We start from the raw sequence: 19356 nt of genomic DNA, 5'->3' as shown, positions 1-19356 counted from the left end.
ATCTCACTGCTAGGTGGATTAAATCGGTTTTTAAAGAAAAATTAGCGTTTGGTCAATATTTTGGGCAAGATGAAGTATTCCTAAAAATTATATTTTTATGGGAAATTGAACCCTACTAATAACCTATGAAAATAAGCACTTGTTAGTTTAAATCGGATGGAAATTTTGAAAGTTATTAATTTTTTTGTAGAATGGGAATTTTTGAGTTTCTCTGGGTCAACTTATTGAACCGTTTAAAAATATATGAGGGATTATCTGTTAGAACTCTGTTAAACAAATAAAATGAAGAATTTTGAGAGAATTTAATCCGGGTTAATATTCGACCTGGTTTAGCCAAACGATTCTTGACTTCTGATGACAATTATTTCACGCTCAATGAAGTTATAAGTTATCAAATAATTGGTATACAATACTGTGTGTAATATTTACACGTATATTACATAAAATAACACTCTTATGATACACAATTTGTTGTAATCTAAACCCACACATGTCATAAAATTCATATTTTGAAACGCTAGCAGCTCAACTGAGCTTTGTACAATGTTAATACAAACTATACGAACCCGTAGATATATGTGATACTACATATGTCAAGTATTATAATATTAGTACTTTGTAAAACTATTAATTTATTTTCCTTACTACGACATCTAATATTTCTGTTTGAAACTATGTAGGAAAGCGAACAAGACTTATTTCAGGTTTAAAATCTCAAAATCTGAAATTCAGAACTATTTGAAGAACGAATAGTATTTTGTAATTGGACTTAGATGTTTAACGCAATGTATTGTAGTATATTAAAGTTTTGTGGACCAGTGCAGTAAAATCGGTTCATTGTAGAAGCCAATGTGAATCCAATATAATTTAAATATATGTTAAATAAATTGTTAGTAGAACAAACGTTGACGAAATAGGCGAATAAGTCATCATTCGTGAAGCTAGTGCCTGCTTTTAACATTTTGCGCCGTCATAAGTTTTCGATATGTGTATCAGAACGTTGTGGTGTGTGCAGTTTACAACGTATTTTGTACATATACGATTCTGTATGACACATGTAAATATTATGCCTATTTTTTGACACCAATTTTTTGATGACATGGTGATCACTCCACTGAGCCTGAAATAATTGTTATCCGAAATCTCGAATGATTTAGATTAAATTCTATTAAAATTTTTCAATTTACTTGTTCAACAGAATTCTGACAAAGCATCTCTCATATATTGTGAAACAAGCCATAGAAAAAATTGGAATCGAGGCGATTCAATAAGTTGACCTAGAGAAACTCAAAAATTCCTGTTCTACAAAAAAATGAATAACTTTCACAATTTCCATCCGATTTAAACTAATAATAGTTTATTTTCATTTGTTGTTAGCAGGTTTTAATTTCAAATATAATTTTTAGGATTGTTATGTTTTGCCCAAAATCTTGACCAAACGCTCATTTTTATTTAAAAATGAGAAAAATTAAGAAAAGTAAATAAACTCGTAGAAAACGTCAGAACCAGTAATCGCACCAAAACTAAATGACATAGGGTAAAGATAGGACTGATTTGTGTAAACTAGAGCTGCCATTTCCCAACGGTTTTAAGCTTCCCGGGATTCAGACATTAATAAGAAATTTCTCGGGAAATCCAGAAGAAGAATAAAAAAGTGAATTGTTTTTTATAAAATAAAAGAATAAATTGAAAAGTTTTCAAAACCCGATTGATTGCTTGTATATCTGCCCTTAAAACAGTTGTCAAAAGATGTTGATTTGGTTTACTACACATTACTGAACCATTTGAGAACTCGTCACTCAGTTTATACAATAGCAACTTCATTTGGACGATTATTCTGGGATATATGCATAGCCTAAATAATGCTAATCACGATTGTGATTGAGACGATACACTGAACGCAGCTGCTGGAGCTACTGTTGAAAATAGAAATTCGTTGCAGAGAATTTCGATGGAATGGGATCAAGTAATTACAACAAGGCACATTTTTGATGATCTTGAATGAAATAATACAGCTGCTACACTTCTGTAGGGGAAGTGGGCCAATTCGGACTGGGCAACAGCTGGGGTTGCCCAGCTATGGTAATATTATAAAAACGTATATATCATTTTCATGGCTATCATGTAGCTCACAAAATGTTGGGGTTCTCAGTTTTCGTGTGCGTGCGCTAGGGGTGAATGTTATGTAGGAGCGCCTCTTTGAAAAATGCGTAAACCGAAAAACAAGATTTTTGTTAGCAACAACTTTTTTCTTTTTTTTAAATTTTTTTTTATTTGGCTATGTTAGTCACATTTTCTTTTTTGCATTTTAACAACACTCAATTAGCTAGATATTACTGGGTAGGGAAAGTTATGAAAATTTAGAGCCATAGTATTCAAGTGAGAGTAAGGATGTGAAGTATACAGATAGGAAAACTAGAAGTGGCAGGGTCATTAGAACAGCTTTTAATATCTTACGGGTCTTGTAGGTTCTCACGGTAAAGAGAAACAAATCTGTCTTTATCAAGAGACATGCTGGTGAGCTCGAGTGATTCGTAGACAAAAATTAAGCCCGTAAGATATTAAAACCTGTTCTAATGACCCAGCCACTTTTAGTTTTCCGATCCGTATACTTCACATCCTTGCTCTCACTTGAGTACTATGGCTCTTAATTTTCATAACTTTCTCTTCCCAGTAATCTCTAGCTAATTGAATGTCGCTTAAAATGTAAAAAAAGTTGTCAACAACAATTAATTAAATCAAGTGCAATATCGTGATTTTGGATCTGCCGGATAATATCTTTTATGTAATATCTTGTTTTGGGCAAGACTATTAACTGCTTTCGTTTAATCGGTGTGTGAATAATAGAACATGGGTTTGTCCAATTCGAACCTTTTGCAATACATACGATCTGATACGCGATCGCGAAAAACCGTTTGAAAGGAAAGTGTGCGCAGTCGGTCAAGCTTTCCGGGAAACAAAAGTTTTCGCAAATCGGTTGACAAATTTCGACAATATAGCACATCACCTATTTTTTGGGTAAATTTGGCCCAGCTCTACTACAAAGTTTTATATATCAAAGAAAACTTTTCATTTCCAAATACGAAATTTAGTGAAAATCAAATAGGAATTCATTTCTATTAGAAAAAATGGATTGGAAATGGGTGGTCAGAACTAGAACAGGGTTGGGGTAATTCGGACCTTTTGCGCAGAACCGTTTATACACAATACGGTAAAAGATCGGAAAATGTCGCCTTAGAAAAAAAATGTGCGTAATTGCGTAGGCTTTCAGGAAAACATTTATTTTTGAATCGGTTGACACGTTGCAGTTCTATAGCTCATAAGCCCTTATGAATTGGCCCAGTTCTCCTACTTCTTTTCATAAATCAAAACATTTCAATATGCCTGCTTGCAAAAGTGCGCATTTCACAATAAGATTTATATTACAGATCTGGTATACCACATTGGACGAAAAATGTATTCGGTGAACCTAGCAAACATTTCTGCAGATATTCTAGAATCTTTCCTTATTTTAAATAGCGTCTGCACCACGATATCTCTACAAAGCATCCCTGTTTTTTTGAAACAAAACTAATTGATTTTTAAAGAAATCAACGCCATTTCTATTACTAATTTTTATTTTTAAACCATTTCATTGAAGATTAAAATACGAAAGAACTGTTTAAAAATCAGATCAATCGGTTCATCGGTTGCGGATATATCGTGCGCATCATTAACGCTGTTGTAAGGGGATACTTCGGGCAACGGTTGGAATTTTTTTTCTTTTTGGTATGAAAACGTTATGATTCTTTAGCAATTAAAGTTGTTTGAAAGTTTGGAATATATACTTGAAAAAATCACAATGTATCTATATTTTGTGGAGTTCAAAGATATATAACAGTTGAAAAACTACAAGTTGCAATTAGTACCCACTGCAAATGTTTACTTGTCGGAATATTTCCACAGAATTTTCTTTTGCAGAACGTAAGTCCTTGGAATAAATAAAAAATAATCCCAGCATTCCCGAATCTCGGGAATGAGGAAACAGAATTTCCCGGGATTCAAAAATCCCAGGCAATCCGAAAATCCCAGGATTCCCGGGAAATAAAATCCCAGGATGGAAGCTCTAGTGTAGACACTTTCAATCACACGTTCACAAGATTCAGTCCTGAAGTCATTATGCTTCTACATAGTGTCTGTTCACGCTCTCAGCCGTGATGAAGAACAGAATACAGGTTACGTCCGCGGATCGCTTGCCAAACAAGAATTTTGTAGCGAATTTCGACATTATCTTTTTCCACTTTTTGTGCAAACTTGATCAAGATTTGCCTTCGTATTCTGGTTGCCACTCCTGATCGGTGTTTTTCGAGCTTCGTATACCTGTTGTACAAAACATTTCATTATTTTTGCTCAAAACAAATTCAAACTTGAATCGAAAGGTTGGGTTGACGTTTAAGTCGGTTCAATGCTATTCTGTTCATAAAATGCCTCGTTTTCTATCATAACTCATGAGGCATGCTTATCTGATGCACTTTCAACGTCTTGAACACATGGGATAAGGTGCAATGTGCGATTCCGAACTGCTATTGATCCAATGTTGCCTACACGCTAAAGAATTTGAGTTGAGTACGTCTATTTTTTGGAATGCAGCCTTTTGACTGATTTTAATTCATCCTATGTTGAGGGCCCTCAAAATTCCAGGGCCCTTAGCCCTGTCCCAGTGTACCCGCACGTAAAGACTGCAACAACCACGATGAGTGAGATGCGAGGAAATTTTTTATTCCGAAATTATTTTACCGTAAAATCGGGGTATTTTTGAGTTTATATGAGGCTACTATTAGTAAATGTTCGATAAGATAAATTCTAAATTTTATTCGGAACACGCTTAACTTCTGTCCATCACGATTATTTTTTAATTAAACTAGTTATCTTACAATTGAATAAGGTACAATTTTTCCGCAAATTTTTGATTAATTGAAAAAAATCTGTGCGCATATATAAATGTAAACATTCCTCTTTGATTAAACTAATCACTAAATTTTGTAGTAAAACCAACATTTTTGTCAAAAAACACACAAAATTCTACAATGTTTGTCGTTTAATGGGTAATTCTGAATATTTTCCTCAAAATCGATAAAAGTCCTATATATCTTTCACACGCACTTTTTTCTTTCTGTACGTCGTAAAGATGAATTATGACATCGCAAAATTTCCCTTTTCGATACAAAGATGTTATTAATCAACGAAACTTATGAAAGGAAAACATTAATACTTTTAAAATATTCGAGAAACTTTACAAAAAGCGATAAATGTTTCCTAGTGAACGTTTCATAGCACATCAAAAATTTTCACATGGATGGTGGGGCTAATCCCCTTCTTGCGCATGGGCCTGTATTTATATTTTTCCATCATTACCGTAACTCCGGTTATTTTCCGACTACTCCGCTTAACTCCGCCCTTAGATACGTGCAGTGGGACATACTAGTTACTTTCCTTTTCTTATCGAGTTTTTTCACTGGCGGTCCCAGTTGCGGTGATGGTATGTGTAAACATGGCGTATCCTACGTCAGCCTAGAATCGCACAACAAAACATAAATTACCCCATTCACCTTATCCATTGCCTAAATTGTTGCTACGAGAGCTAGCTGCACATCATTTTCGACAACCGGTTATATAGATTAAACTCGTACAAGCAATTCATCTTCTGTAGTTTGTAGATGATATTTTTGTAGGTGATATGTTACTGATTAGGACCAAAATTATGGTTTGCATCCAAAACAGTAATTCGATTTCACTCCAATGCTTCTACGGGCTGTACTTGATAAATCGGTAGCGTAATCTATTTAAAACATGTTAAACCAATTGGTAATTTCATTAAATGATAGTCACATGGCGAGATAAGCAATCTACTGATAAATCAAAACTCACGAATAACTTCCCTTTTACAATCGGCTACTGTTATATGACATGCAGTTTCCTAAGAATCCTACAACAGAATCGAGTCGGAACCTACAAAAATACCACCAGTTGAACGGAATCACCTTCGATCATGTGAGATTCGTTCACCTGTGGCTACCTTTTTTCCGTATACTCAAGCACATTTTATATATCAAAATTTGGCGACACGGTTTGCGAGATAAGACGGTATCTACAGCCCCTTCGCGAATGTTTGTCCATCTATGACGAAGCAATTGTATTGTATGAAGTATGACGAGCCAACCGCCATCCATCGCGCATTGCCGCACGAGTCAAGAGGACACAACACCACGACGAACCTTATCATTCCAGCAGTGAAACTCGAGAAGCGCTGAAGTGCTGTTGCCTTTGCCGGCTGCATTCACGTAATTACCGAAGCCGCTGCCGTGAAGTGAGTGCGTATAGAAAGTTAGTTTGTAACCGTTGAAAGTGATATTGATAAGTAGCTGGTAGTGATAAGGCAATGCCAGGATGGAATCAATCCGAAGAAAACTGCCACAGAACCCACGTGAAAATGCTAATCTGTTATCCATATTAACATTCTGGTGGACAATAGATCTGTTCAAGAAAGGCTACACCAAAGTGTTGGAACTGCAGGATTTATTCCGACCGCTCGATGTGGACAAATCGGACTCGCTGGGGGATCGGCTTGAAGAGTAAGTATAATCATTACCATTATCTTTGTGTTTCATAGTTCTTGAAATGAACAAAGGTGCAACAACAAAACTATAGAATGCAAGATAGATTGGTTTGACTGTAATTTCAATTTTAACTACAACTCCAGCAGTCACCTGTTATTAAACGAAAATTGAATGCACTGTTGCAGAGAATATCATTACAATATATCACAATTGCATTGGGAAATGCTAAGGTCAGGTATTGTGCAATCATACCAATGAATACATAGTTCTCTCATCAGCGATTGCCCGATATATGATAAAACATTGGTGTATGTATGTAGATATATTTACTACCGGGAAGAGTGTATTGAAATATGATAGCGATGCGGTCACGCTGTCATTAGTGATTAAAGTTGTTGTTGTTGCCGCACTATCGCTTCTAACGGAGTGGAGTAGCTAGTAAGAAGCAGTAAATTAAAAGATCTGCCTTATCATTCTCTGGGCCAGTGTCCAAGTGAGGAAAAATCTTTTGGGGAGAAAATGCTTGTGGAATTGATCTCTTCAACATTGAACAAAAAAAACTAACAAATCATGATAGAAAATATTGAGTTGAATAATATAGGTACATATTTTGCATTGTCTTTGTTTCGTTTCTAAATTACTGTAAAGATGAAATATATTTAAAAGACAAATACCCTCCTGGCTGCGCCTCTAGCCAAAGATACAGTGGTGGTATTCTTCAATTGAAGCGATGTTAATGAAATTGCCTGCCTCAGATATTGGTTGACAATTTGTAGTTGATTCCACTTTAGACTAGCTGGTTGATAGTTGTCTATATTAAATTGCCGCTCCTCAGGTCTCCTATATAACCGATCCGCCATACCCGTTACGTTCCTCTGCCGCTTGTACAATGGCTGGATCAGTTTCAAGAACCATTGTACCTATAGAGTGACGAGCCCATTTTCGCCATGTTTCTATTATCACCCTACCCATTTGAAGCCGTTGGTTAGAGCAGTGTCTGCCATCTTTGTTCAACGCATTGACTCAAATGGTAGCGCAGCAATAGGGGCACTCGATTCGAGTTTTCGTTGCGCTCAAACACGAGCATTTTATTGTTTTCGGCGCATTTGTGTGATTATCTTGGTTTTTAACAACGAAGCAAAACTGTTGATGTCAATTTTTACGCATTCCATTGCTTGTAGGCCAAGAAATTAATGGATTAGTGAGACACCCTGCTTAGTATGGTGAAAATAGGCACTTTACCCTAGTTAACTATAGTACAAAGAATTCTACCGATATGCTCAGTCCATCAAAGCCGAACAACTTTTGTAGTGCGAACGGTTAGTTTCTCACTAAGCAGTTGTTGCATTTCGTCGTTCCTATGTCGTATTCACGTACCGTCATCGGGGGTTACTTTACGCCAAAAATAGAACGTTTTGTACATTACACTCAAGAACTACGATCACGCAACTTCAAACTTGAAACTGTTTGATGTTTTACATATGACAGTAGTACGTCCAAAGTCAGTGAAAAGAACTTTTGGAAAACGAAGATTGAACATGAGATATAAAGAACTAAAAATTGGCGTAAAGTCGCCCCCACAGGGGAGCTACTTTACGGCAAATAGTTTTTTTCAAAATCATGTTAACTTCTTGATTTATTGTTATGGACTATGCTCGTTATTTATGTGTGAATGCAAATGAATGTCGTGCTCGTAAAAAGAAAAGGGTATGTTCAAGAACTGCGTACCACGCATCCTATAACCTTGTTTTGGAGAGACAATAAGTCCTACAATAAAAAACAACAAGCCGAGAAAAAGCTCTTCATGGTATACTCTTTCTTATGAATTAGACAACTTTGTTTTAGTATTTTTCTAAAAGTAGTCTTAATTGTGTTTCGGAGTGCAAAGGCTTTTCCAACAGAAACGCGAATGGTACTGTTATATTTAATGGTCAGGTCAGTTCATCCATCTTTAATGAGATATCCATTTCCAATATACTGAGGACCTTTTTTGTTTAGTAAGGTTTTAACCATAAGGTCATTCGCGCACACTACAGAACTATTGCCCGCTGCTTTTTTATCATTCCACGACAAATTGCTTCAATACACATAGTTGGAATACTTCTAGCTACGATGGCATTTTTATATGTTTGCCTCCATTGCAACTACTCGACTCAACTTGCTAACTATCGATTACTGTTATTTTTCAAAAAAGTCAAACTAGTACACTAATAAAAATCTGCTTTGAATTAGAATCAAATCCCAAAATAAGAGTAAATTTTAGATCAAATATACAGATTGTGTAATATAGACTTAAGTAAAGCTTTGCGTAAAGTAGCCCCAATTTTAAATAAAATGGACATATAAACACAAAAATACGGACAAAAAGTACAAACACAAATAATTGCATTACATTGCAAGGTTAATTTCACGTAACCTATATCCTCTAATCTAATAATTTGACTAGTTTATCACACTTAATTAATTTAAGTTACAATGCTTTTTGCGTATATTTCATATTTAAGTTTCATCGCCTACTACGATTACTTGCAAGCATTTTCTTAAACCTCTTTCCATTTTTTATATTTGTGTTGAACCAGTGAATAATACTATGTTTTACTTTTGCAAAATATAACGTTAAATTTGAACTAGACGCTCAAGTATCATTCTTTAATTTTGGCGTAAAGTAGCCCCCGTGGCGTAACCTCCGATGACGGTATTTGATCTGGGCTAGGTACGTAAATCGGTACTTGTGGATCATTTCAAATTTGGCTGAATTTATGCATTGTTATCGCGAAAACGGTTTGTTGCATCGAAATGAGGAGTTCAGCCAATGTGTAGATAAATTAATAAAACATATTCCAACGTATTAAAACCAACTAACCAGCAAACAGCATGGCTCTCGAATCTTTAATAATTCGTAATCGCTTAGAACTCGTAATCGCTTAGAATTCGTAATCTCCAAATTGAATGTAATGTATAATGGGGACTTTGAATGCACCGACTTTAGTGATGCATTCGACTCTGTTTAAAAATCATTATTTCTCGTCAATCTACAAAAATATGGCACAGAAAATAAACTATCAATGGTTCGAAAATCATATTTAACGACACGCGAGAAAACAGTTTGCTTTCAAAATATTCTTTCAGAACCAACTCGAGTCATCTGGCGTCATGATTCGCAGTTAGGTTCTCTCTTTTTTATTTTACACGTAAATGACATTGCCTTTAGAATCAAATATCTATTTCCTTTCGTTTTATTCATTTAATTAACCCTCAAAAAGGCACGCGGGTCTCAGAGGCCCGGCACGTTACATTTTTTTAGTTACAAAAAAATGTGTATGCAGTATAAGCTTGGGCATGGAAAGCTACTTAAGCTTTGAAATCTATAACAAAAATAAAGAATTGTGAAATTTTCATCTATGGAGTGATGCGCAGCTATGTTTGAATTTTTTACATGCACAAAAAGGCAAGCCGGGTCTGGCAGGCCCGGTGTGCATGCAATATTTACTAGGAATACCACGGGTTTTATACATTAATGTTTATCTGAAAAAAATATTTTGATGAGTTCATCTTCATATTAGCAGATATTTTTTCACGTTTTGATTGATTTTACCTTTTTACCTTTTCTTATAAGAAAAAATAGCATACGAAATTTGAAATGGCTATAAGACGATCTGCCCATGTTTTCAATCTTCTCAAGGAATCTGAAATAATGGAAGAAATTCGAGAAAATTCAACAGCAGACGATTCCGAAACTGATTTGCAAAGCGAGGAAGAAGATGCGAAATCTACCGAGTCTGCATCAGATTCATCGTCGAAAGCAAGACGATGAATCTGATGCAGACTCGGAAGAAGAATCTGAATATGTACTCCGGTTATGCATCAGAAGAAATTAATACCAGCCCATAAACATTTATTGGTCGTTTTCAAACGAAATGGAGCTCAGAACCAATCGACGGTCGACGTGATCTTCCGAATACTCACCTTTTGGAAAAAAAATTTCACCTTTTTACATCCATCGCCTTATACGCTGAAATCGAGATTTGCTGTATGTTCGTGCTCATCATCCTGTAATTCCGGAACCGGAAGTCGGATCAATTAGAAATTCAACAGCCGCTAATGGGAATGCTGTACCTTTCATTTGAAACCAAGTTTGTAAAAATCGGTAAAGAATTCGCTGAGAAATAGGTATGGCAATATCTTAGGAACATGGTAAATTCCCACGGGGCATGAAGAACCGTCATAGCTGGCCAATGTGCTCGAAGCGCCTTCGGTGGGTCATTAATGATCTAGACATTCAAAGCCAAGTAATGTTGCACATATTTTAATATATATTGCATCATTTGGACATCGTGGTGGTACCAGTTTATATGGAAATTTGCTGTGTGATCATGCTCTTCAATCCGTAACTCCAGAACCGAAAGTCGGATCAATAAAAATATCAATAGCGACGAATGGGTACCGAAGTACCTTTCATTTGAGACTAAATTTGTACAAATCGGTCCAGCCATCTCTGAGAAAAATCGGTGAGATTGTTTGCCACATACATACATCCATACATAAATATGTACATACATACAGACATTTCACGATCTCGACGAACTGAGTCGAATGGTATAAGAGATTTGGCCCTGCAGGTCTGGGTTAAAAAGTCGAAATTTCGACCGATTGCATAACCTTTCTACATGAGAAAGGCAAAAAGGAGATTGAATTTAAACGGGCCTGAGAGGCCCGGCTTGCTCTTTAATGTTAGGATTTTAGCTTGCCTTCACAAGGGTTAAGTTTTTTACGTTTTATTTTTTGTTCATTTATTTGATTTATTTTGTTCATTTTATTTATTTTATTTGTTTTATTTATTTTATTTCTTTTATTTGTTTTATTTATTTTGTTTATTTTATTTATTTTATTTAAAAAATTTGATTTAGCTTATTAATTCATTTTTTTGTTATTAACTTATTTACATTATTTTGTTTATTTTTTACGCATTTTTTTTATTTTTTTATTCGTGTTTCTATTTATTGCTTTTTTAGCTGATTCAATTAATTTAATCTTTTTCGTTTAATTAATTTTCCTAATTATACACATTTGATTTATTGTATTCATTTTGAGCGTTATATTGATTGAACCGAAGATTTTACGTGTTTACATTATAAGAAAATAAAAGAAAAAATATTATCCCAATTCCGTCGAACAAAGGAGTAGCTATAGCAAATTCTTGGTTAACATCAAACATATTTTTCCTACTTTGTATATAGTTATATTTTTTACATTCCTAAATTAATAATAATTATTATTTTGCATAAGATATCCAGCAATGGAGCATTCATAAATTACGTAACGCGTTTAGGGAGGGGAGGGGGTACGACAAGTTGTGACATGTTGGGACATATGGGGGAGGGGGAGTAAGCTAGATCGTTACGTAATATGATTTTACTGAACAAAAAAAAATCGAAGAATATGTTACGTAATGGGGGAGGGGGGATAGAGAAATTTGTGATAATTTGTTCATTGGGGGGAGCGGGAGCCAATTTTGGGAAATTTTCGCGTTACGTAATTTATGAATGGTCCCCAAAATTGCTTCCTAACGATGGAGACTGTAATAAATAAGCGAATATTATTATAAACGTAGCTGAACACAACCATTCGCATAACCTTAGCTTAAAATTAACTGAAAATGGTAGTGTGCTGTGTATTGTGCCAACTTTGAAAATGAATTTCGAACATTTTATATTAACATTTTTTGGATGATAAAATTTTTCATAAGATATCCAGTAATCGTCCAAAAAATGTTCATATAAAATGTCCAAAATGTATTTTCAAAGTTGGCGCAATACACAGCAACACTACAATTTTCAGTTAACTTTAAGCTAAGGTTATGCGAATGATTGTGTTCAGCTACGTTTATAATCATATTTGCTTATTTATTACAGTCTTCATCGTTAGGATGCACTGGAGCATCAAAGAGCATACAATTTTACACTTTTATTCGTGTAATATTACATGTCATTCATTTTACAGCAATATGCGTATAAAAAATACATTGAAGTGCATTGGTTTTCCGTGTGAAGAAACTGTAATTTTCAATACACGTGTAGAATTATAATAAAATTCGTTCAAGAAAGCACGACAAGTCGTGTGGATTTTTGGTGGAACTTAATTTTACATTTATATTCATGCTCCAAATATGTGCATGAAAATAAACTTAAAATTACAAAATATTTTTTTCTGTGTAGAAATGAGTGGCATATTTCTTTTCACTCGAGTGCTGTTAGTTCAATCGAAGATGGCGTCGAAACAGCAAGCACTCTGAGAGCGTGTTGTACGGTTTTACGAAACGCATGGTCATCGTGGAGAAAAGTTTACGGTAGACCACTTTCGAGACGAAAACGTGCCCGTGAGCACAGTTTACTGCATCTTGGCATCCCTGAGCGTGGAGTGGAAGTAGCGACCGTCCGGCGAAGATAATGACGAAGAAGAAGGAAGCGTTGAAAAAGCTGATCGACAACAAAGACGGAACGAGTTTGCGTGACGCTGGCCGAAAATAACACTGCTCTTATACCTTGATTCACCGAGCCCTCAAGATGGAGGACATCATCTGTCAGAAGAAGACTCCGTCCCCCGTGTACACAGACAAGCAGATAACGGGCCCGTGTACACAGACGGCAGATTCGGGCAATGAAGATATCTTTAAAATTAGAGGCTATAATGGGATTTTTTCCTGTAGAGAACAATCGAACGGTGGAGTAGCTATCTACGTCAGGAAGAATATTTCTCATAGAGTAGTGCTGAACACTGTTGTTAACGGCTTTCATCATGCTCACATCGAACTCTGCATAATGCAACATTACTTCGATGTGCATTGTTTATATCGCCCTCCATCGATATTGGTCAATTCCTTGCCAAGCTTGAAAGTGTTCTTGCTTCCGCTTCAAATTCGTGCCCCTGTTTCATTGTATACCGGTTAACCTATCGAATAACAATGTCATCTCACGTTATAAAACTCTCCTGGAATCGTATGGTTTCATATGTACGAACACATTTCCGACTCGCCCAGCTAGTTCAAATATTCTTGATCACGTTGTTTGTAGACTGGAGGATGCTGCTCGCTTACGAAACGACACGGTTTACACCATAGTTAGTGATCACGTTCAAATTATATCTTCATATAAACTTGCAGTAAAAAGAGAACCCGTTAATTTGACTAAATCAATAATCAATCATGAAAAACTCAATAACGACTTCCAAAATTTCATAGAAATTTGTGGACACTGATTAAAATCAAAAGTAATTATCTGAAACGAGTAAAAAATAACCCAAATGATGAAAACTTCAAAGCTCTTCTGCAAGAACTAAAAAAGTTAATGTAATGAAAAAGCGGTGCAAAAGGCCTACTTTGAAAACCTTCTATCCAACACAACTCATTCAAAACTTTGGAAAAATATTAATACCATTTTTGGTCGTTCAAAGTCGGATGTTCCCATCAGCCTAATTTCCAATGATATCAGAGTCACTGAGACTAAAGAAGTATGTAATGTTTTCAACGAATATTTCTCTAGTATTGGCAAAAATTTGTCTGACAATATCCCCACGAGTCCCAACTCAAATCCTATTACAAATATACAACACGTCCAAGAAACAATCTTCTTGCGTCCTGCAACCATAAACGAAGTGATCCTTTTGATTAAAGACCTCGAAAAAAATAACAGTTGTGGTCCTGATAAGATCCCCGCTAGTGTTCTTAAGAGTAACTGTACCACTTTTGCAAATATCCTAACCAAAGCTTTTAATTTAATAATTCAAACCGGCAGGTACCCAGACTGTTTAAAAATAGCCCGAGTAATCCCAATTTTCAAAGCTGGTGATCCAAACCAACCTTCCAACTATAGACCAATTTCAACATTGTGCGTTTTCAATAAAATTCTTGAGAAATTGCTCATCACTCGACTACTCGAGTTTTTGAACAAACACAACATAATTTACAACTACCAGTATGGGTTCAGACAGGGCTGCAGCACTTTAATTGCAATGACCGAACTAATTGACTCCATCATTAGTCAAATTGATAGCAAAAGAATTGTTGGTGCCCTTTTTCTGGACCTAAAAAAAGCATTCGATACTCTGGATCACTCAATCCTGCTTAAGAAGTTAGAATGCTATGGTATCAGGGGATTAGCAAATCATATTATTCGTAGCTATCTGTCGCATAGGAACCAATTCGTATCTATTGGAGACTCGTGTAGCTCTTATAGACCAATAGAAATAGGAGTGCCCCAAGGCAGTAATATTGGGCCACTGTTATTTTTATTGTATATCAATGACCTAGGTAGACTCGGGTTAAAAGGGACTCCTCGTCTATTCGCGGATGACACCGCGTTGTTCTACCCGAACAACAACTGCCTGGATATTGTACGCGACATTGAATCGGATTTAAAACCACTAACGACGTATTTTAACGAAAACCTTCTTTCCTTGAACCTATCAAAAACTAAATATATGCTGTTTCGTTAATCTAGAAGAGCTACAGGCGTGCATCCAGACCCAAGAATGAGACAGTCTGTAATTCAGGAAACTAACTGCTTCAAATATTTAGGACTTCACTTAGACCCCACACTCTCCTGGATTGAGCATATAACATCTATAGAGAGAAAAGTTGCATCGTTATGTGGGACTATGCGTAAAGTATGCTCTTTTGTTTCCCAGGATGTACTTCTAAAATTTTATTATGCGCACATCCACTCATTGCTGAACTACCTTGTATCTGTGTGGGGCCGTGCCAGTATTTCGAATCTGAAAAAGCTACAAACGCTTCAAAACAGATGTCTTAAAATTATTTATAAAAAACCATTTATGTACCCTACTATTTTGTTATACAATAATAATGCCCATAACATTTTACCTTTGCTTGGGTTGACTAACTACCAAACAATAATGTACATCCACAATGCTTTGCATAATACTATTGCTCATAATAATCTAGAATTTACGACAGGAATTCGAGCTCACAGCACCAGACAAGCCAATCATTTATTATACTCCAGAGTATCCACGAACCTTGGTCAAAGACGCATTACTTTCATCGGACCTAAGTTATTCAACCAGTTTCCTACTGATTTAAAGCAAATAACATGTCGCACTCGTTTCCAAGCAAAATTGAAACTAATTTTCAAAAATAAAATAGGAGAATTTTTAATATAAACTTCGTTCACCACCAATCGAGCTTATTCCTTTAGCTATAATTGGCTAACATTTTTTTTTAAATAAAAACAATTGATAAATGCATTTTTTATAGCAATAAGTAATAAATAAATTTAAATTATTATGAGCTTCCTGCAAAGCTACGATGGGACCCTTAAAAGGATTCTTTTCCGCTGGGTACTCGCCGTAGCTTCTTGTCAAATTTTGTGTTTTGTCGGTCTCGTATTGTTTTTTTTGTTCTCAGCGTTTCCGCGATTCGTAACTTTGTTTTGTTGTGCTGACCTTTGTTTTGTACGCTGAGAACTGATGTGTCCACTACCAGAGGGCTCCGTTTGTGAGCTTTTTGGTGTGGGGGTAAGAGGCGGGCTATTAAAAAAAAAATCGCAGTGCCAGTGGATGACGAAGAACTACCGCGGTACGTCGTTCGCCCTGGATGACGAAAGTTACTTTCCGCTCTCGAAGACCCGCATTCCAGGAATTGACAGCTACTATTCCAGCGACAAGTCGGCCACACCCCCGAGGTAAAATATAAGTTTAAGCATAATTTCAAAGCCATGCTTCAAGCCGAGCGGTCTGGCCATCAATCAACAAGTGTACCAGGAGGAGTGTCTTGAGGAAAGTCTTCTGCCATTCTTAAAGGAGCATCATGCGGATGGGAAGTACGTCTTCTGGTCGCACAAGGCGTCTTCCCATTACGCCAGGAAGGCGATGGAGTATTTCGAGCAGAAAAAGATACCGTAAGGAACCCGACCAACTTGCCCCAGTACAGTCCCATTGAGGATCTTTTCGGTTCTCTCAGTGCCCTAGTGTACAAAAATAATTGGCGGCCAAAGGATACGAAGCAGTTGGCCACCAGGATCCGGAATTGTATCCGGAAGATGGGCGTCAGGGCCGTCCAGCGCTCTTATGAGAGCATCGCGGTTAAGTTGCGTCGTACGGCTGACCAGGGTCCCTTCTCCAATATTCATTGACGTTTTTGTAGAATAAACATTATTTGTTTTTTAACTACATGACTGAAAAAATTCTCATTTTTTATTGAACACCCGTTAGTCGGGGTGTTGTGCATTGCCGTGTCTTCTCATCATTTCCTGAGCGGAATGAAAGGAGAAGGAGGAGAGAGGAAGTAGAATTGAAAGGATGAAAAAAACAAACAACAAAAAAACAGATAAATTAACTCACAAGTAGTTTAAATTGCCTGTGAGTAAGCCTAAAGCTCCTTACCTCATTGGATAAGAAACTTTAGTATGTCTCTGAGTTTCAGTCGTCCAAACACGGTGTCGTCTATATCAGGACGACCGAAAACTTGATATCTCAATTGCGCTACTGCCGGGCACATCAGATGATATGATGTTCCCTAGATTCACAAAGATCAAATAAAAATGACTCAGCGCACTGAATAGTTGCCATGCGATAATTGAGTTTGCAGTGGCCGCTTAAAACCCTGGTCAGGCTGCCGCAATGTAGTTTCGAAAAACGCAGAAGATTTTTCGATATCACTGGGCACGGTTGTTCTAGAAACACGTTTGTAGATTTATCCAAAAATTGCGATGATCGGACGAAGCCAATTTGTCGAAATTGGCACGCACAAAACATTCATATGACAGTATTTGACGTACAATTGCCGTGTGAATCCAATAGCTGTATTTATGTTTGAAACTCCAGGTCTTTCGAAAAGTTCAGCTGCACTGCTCGAAGGCCATGCACCCTTTCTTGACTCAGAACTCAATGCAAGCAGCAGGGTTACCAAAAATACAGAATAATCTGTATTTATACAGATTTTTCAGCCATTTTCAGACCAAGAATCTGTATGTGCAGATAAACAGATTTTTGAGAAGTGATGTACAAAATTTATTTTAGAAATATTTTTTTTTAGTTTCAGTAATACTTCTTCTGTGTCTCTCTCACCTTAGCCCTCTATATTAGGCTGTGCACGTTGACAAAGTCGACTTAAAATTACTTTTACTGTGAGCTGTGTTTACAAACATAGCTTCACAGTTTAATGGCAGTGTTGGTAAACACGACTCACAGTAACAGTTATTATTTATGTCGACGTCGTCTGCGTGCAGAGCCTAATTGAAATATACCTTCATTTTTGAGAGTGGTCGCTCATCCTGAAAGGTAAAGGTTTGTAATAAACTCAGGTTAGCACCCAGCAAACACCTGACTGAAGTCTACTTCCAGAAAAGTTAATTGTAATGCTCTGTAACTTTGTTAAACTCAATTCTTTGTCCGAAAATTCGACAGCTACATTGGTCGACTTAATGTATATAACATTATATATCAGCAAAAGTCATTAAAGGAAGAAGAAAATTATTTTTCCATTGTGCACATCGGTAAAGTTCATGTTTCTGGATGTAAAATATCAGAACGATTTGTAGTGTTTTTTACGACAATGTAAACACGTCCTGGCTTGACTGATTTAAACCACAGGAATCTTCGATAGATAATCCAGCAAAAGGTTAAACGACTCAACTGATTCGATACAGATATCGACACAGATTTTTCGAAGCGTAAAACAGATGAAAAGATTTTTTAGGACAAAAATAGAGATTTAATTGTGGCAACCCTGGCAAGCGGACCAATTCAGTTTGGAATCCAATATAACTCAGATGCACTACGAGCTGACCTGAAAGCCCTGGAGTCATCACGGTGACAACAGTTCCAATCTCTGCTCATATCCTTCTTCATTCTTTAAAGCTCAGCCTTCCACCAAGGGGTTCCCCTAATCGATTTAACAGTACCAAGTGGACAAGCTTCTTCGTAGGATGCTACTATGAATGAGTTTGTCGTATTCTTCGTCCAAGCAGTCTAGTTGACTAATTGTTGGAATGTCCATGAAATTTAGTCGCCAAGTTTATAGATTTAGGATTACGATATGTTACCACATTGAGGGTGACATCAAGATGATCGAAGAATATATATTTATGATCGGATGGAAACGGTTCAGTTTCTTTTGGAACCAGCTGATTTCCCAGCTCATACCAAACTCTTTCAGAGCAAAGTGTTATATCTAACACCTTCCAGACCACACAAAAGTTGGCCGGTTTCCCACATTCAGAATATAGAGATTTTTACTACTTATGTACTCCATCAGTTCAGAGCCTCTCAGAGTGATGTCTGAGCTGCCCCATATGTTGTGATGAGCATTTGCATCACTGCCGACAATGGGCGGAAGCCCATTTCTGCAACAATATGATACAACGCTTTTGAAATCATCACTCGTTATTCGGTAGATATGCTGAACAATATATTTACTTTTTGTCTATTTCAATCACAATAACTGTGACGGCCCATATATCGCGAGTTGTGAACTTCGATATGAGACACGCGTCAATGACTTTATTTGCAAGAATGCACGCACGATCCATTTCACGTGGGTAGTCATGCACTAAGCTGACCAACTCTGTCGAAAAAATCCGTACACTATGCGAACCATCTACCTGAATGTAGTGAACGATTACGCTTCGTTGCTAAAAGGTGTCCGGATTTTTTCGCCAGAGTTGGTCAGCTGACCAATGAGGAGAATCTGAAACACGAAAAATATGACGTAGCATCTATAGAAAAAAAAACTATTTTCGTAATA

General features: G+C 36.5%; 1 protein-coding gene across 6 annotated transcripts in view; it reads left to right on the top strand.

Moving 5' to 3' along the window:
* The window catches only part of LOC131684150 (ATP-binding cassette sub-family C member 4-like), a 56359-nt gene that overhangs the window by 12646 nt on the left and 24357 nt on the right, over positions 1-19356 (top strand). For 4 of the 6 annotated variants that reach the window (XM_058966738.1, XM_058966733.1, XM_058966735.1 and 1 more), the window contains exon 2: positions 6268-6611. In XM_058966738.1, coding sequence (XP_058822721.1) covers positions 6427-6611 — 185 coding nt within the window. In that variant the 5' untranslated portion in view covers positions 6268-6426. The remainder of the gene's footprint in view (positions 1-6267; positions 6612-19356) is intronic. The other 2 variants (XM_058966737.1, XM_058966734.1) reach the window with 1 other exon arrangement.

This window comes from Topomyia yanbarensis, chromosome 2 (genome assembly GCF_030247195.1).
Source record: "Topomyia yanbarensis strain Yona2022 chromosome 2, ASM3024719v1, whole genome shotgun sequence".
Taxonomy (NCBI): Eukaryota; Metazoa; Arthropoda; class Insecta; order Diptera; family Culicidae; genus Topomyia; species Topomyia yanbarensis.
The sequence above is the reverse complement of the archived record's forward strand: the minus strand, read 5'-3'. Positions and strand labels throughout refer to the sequence as shown.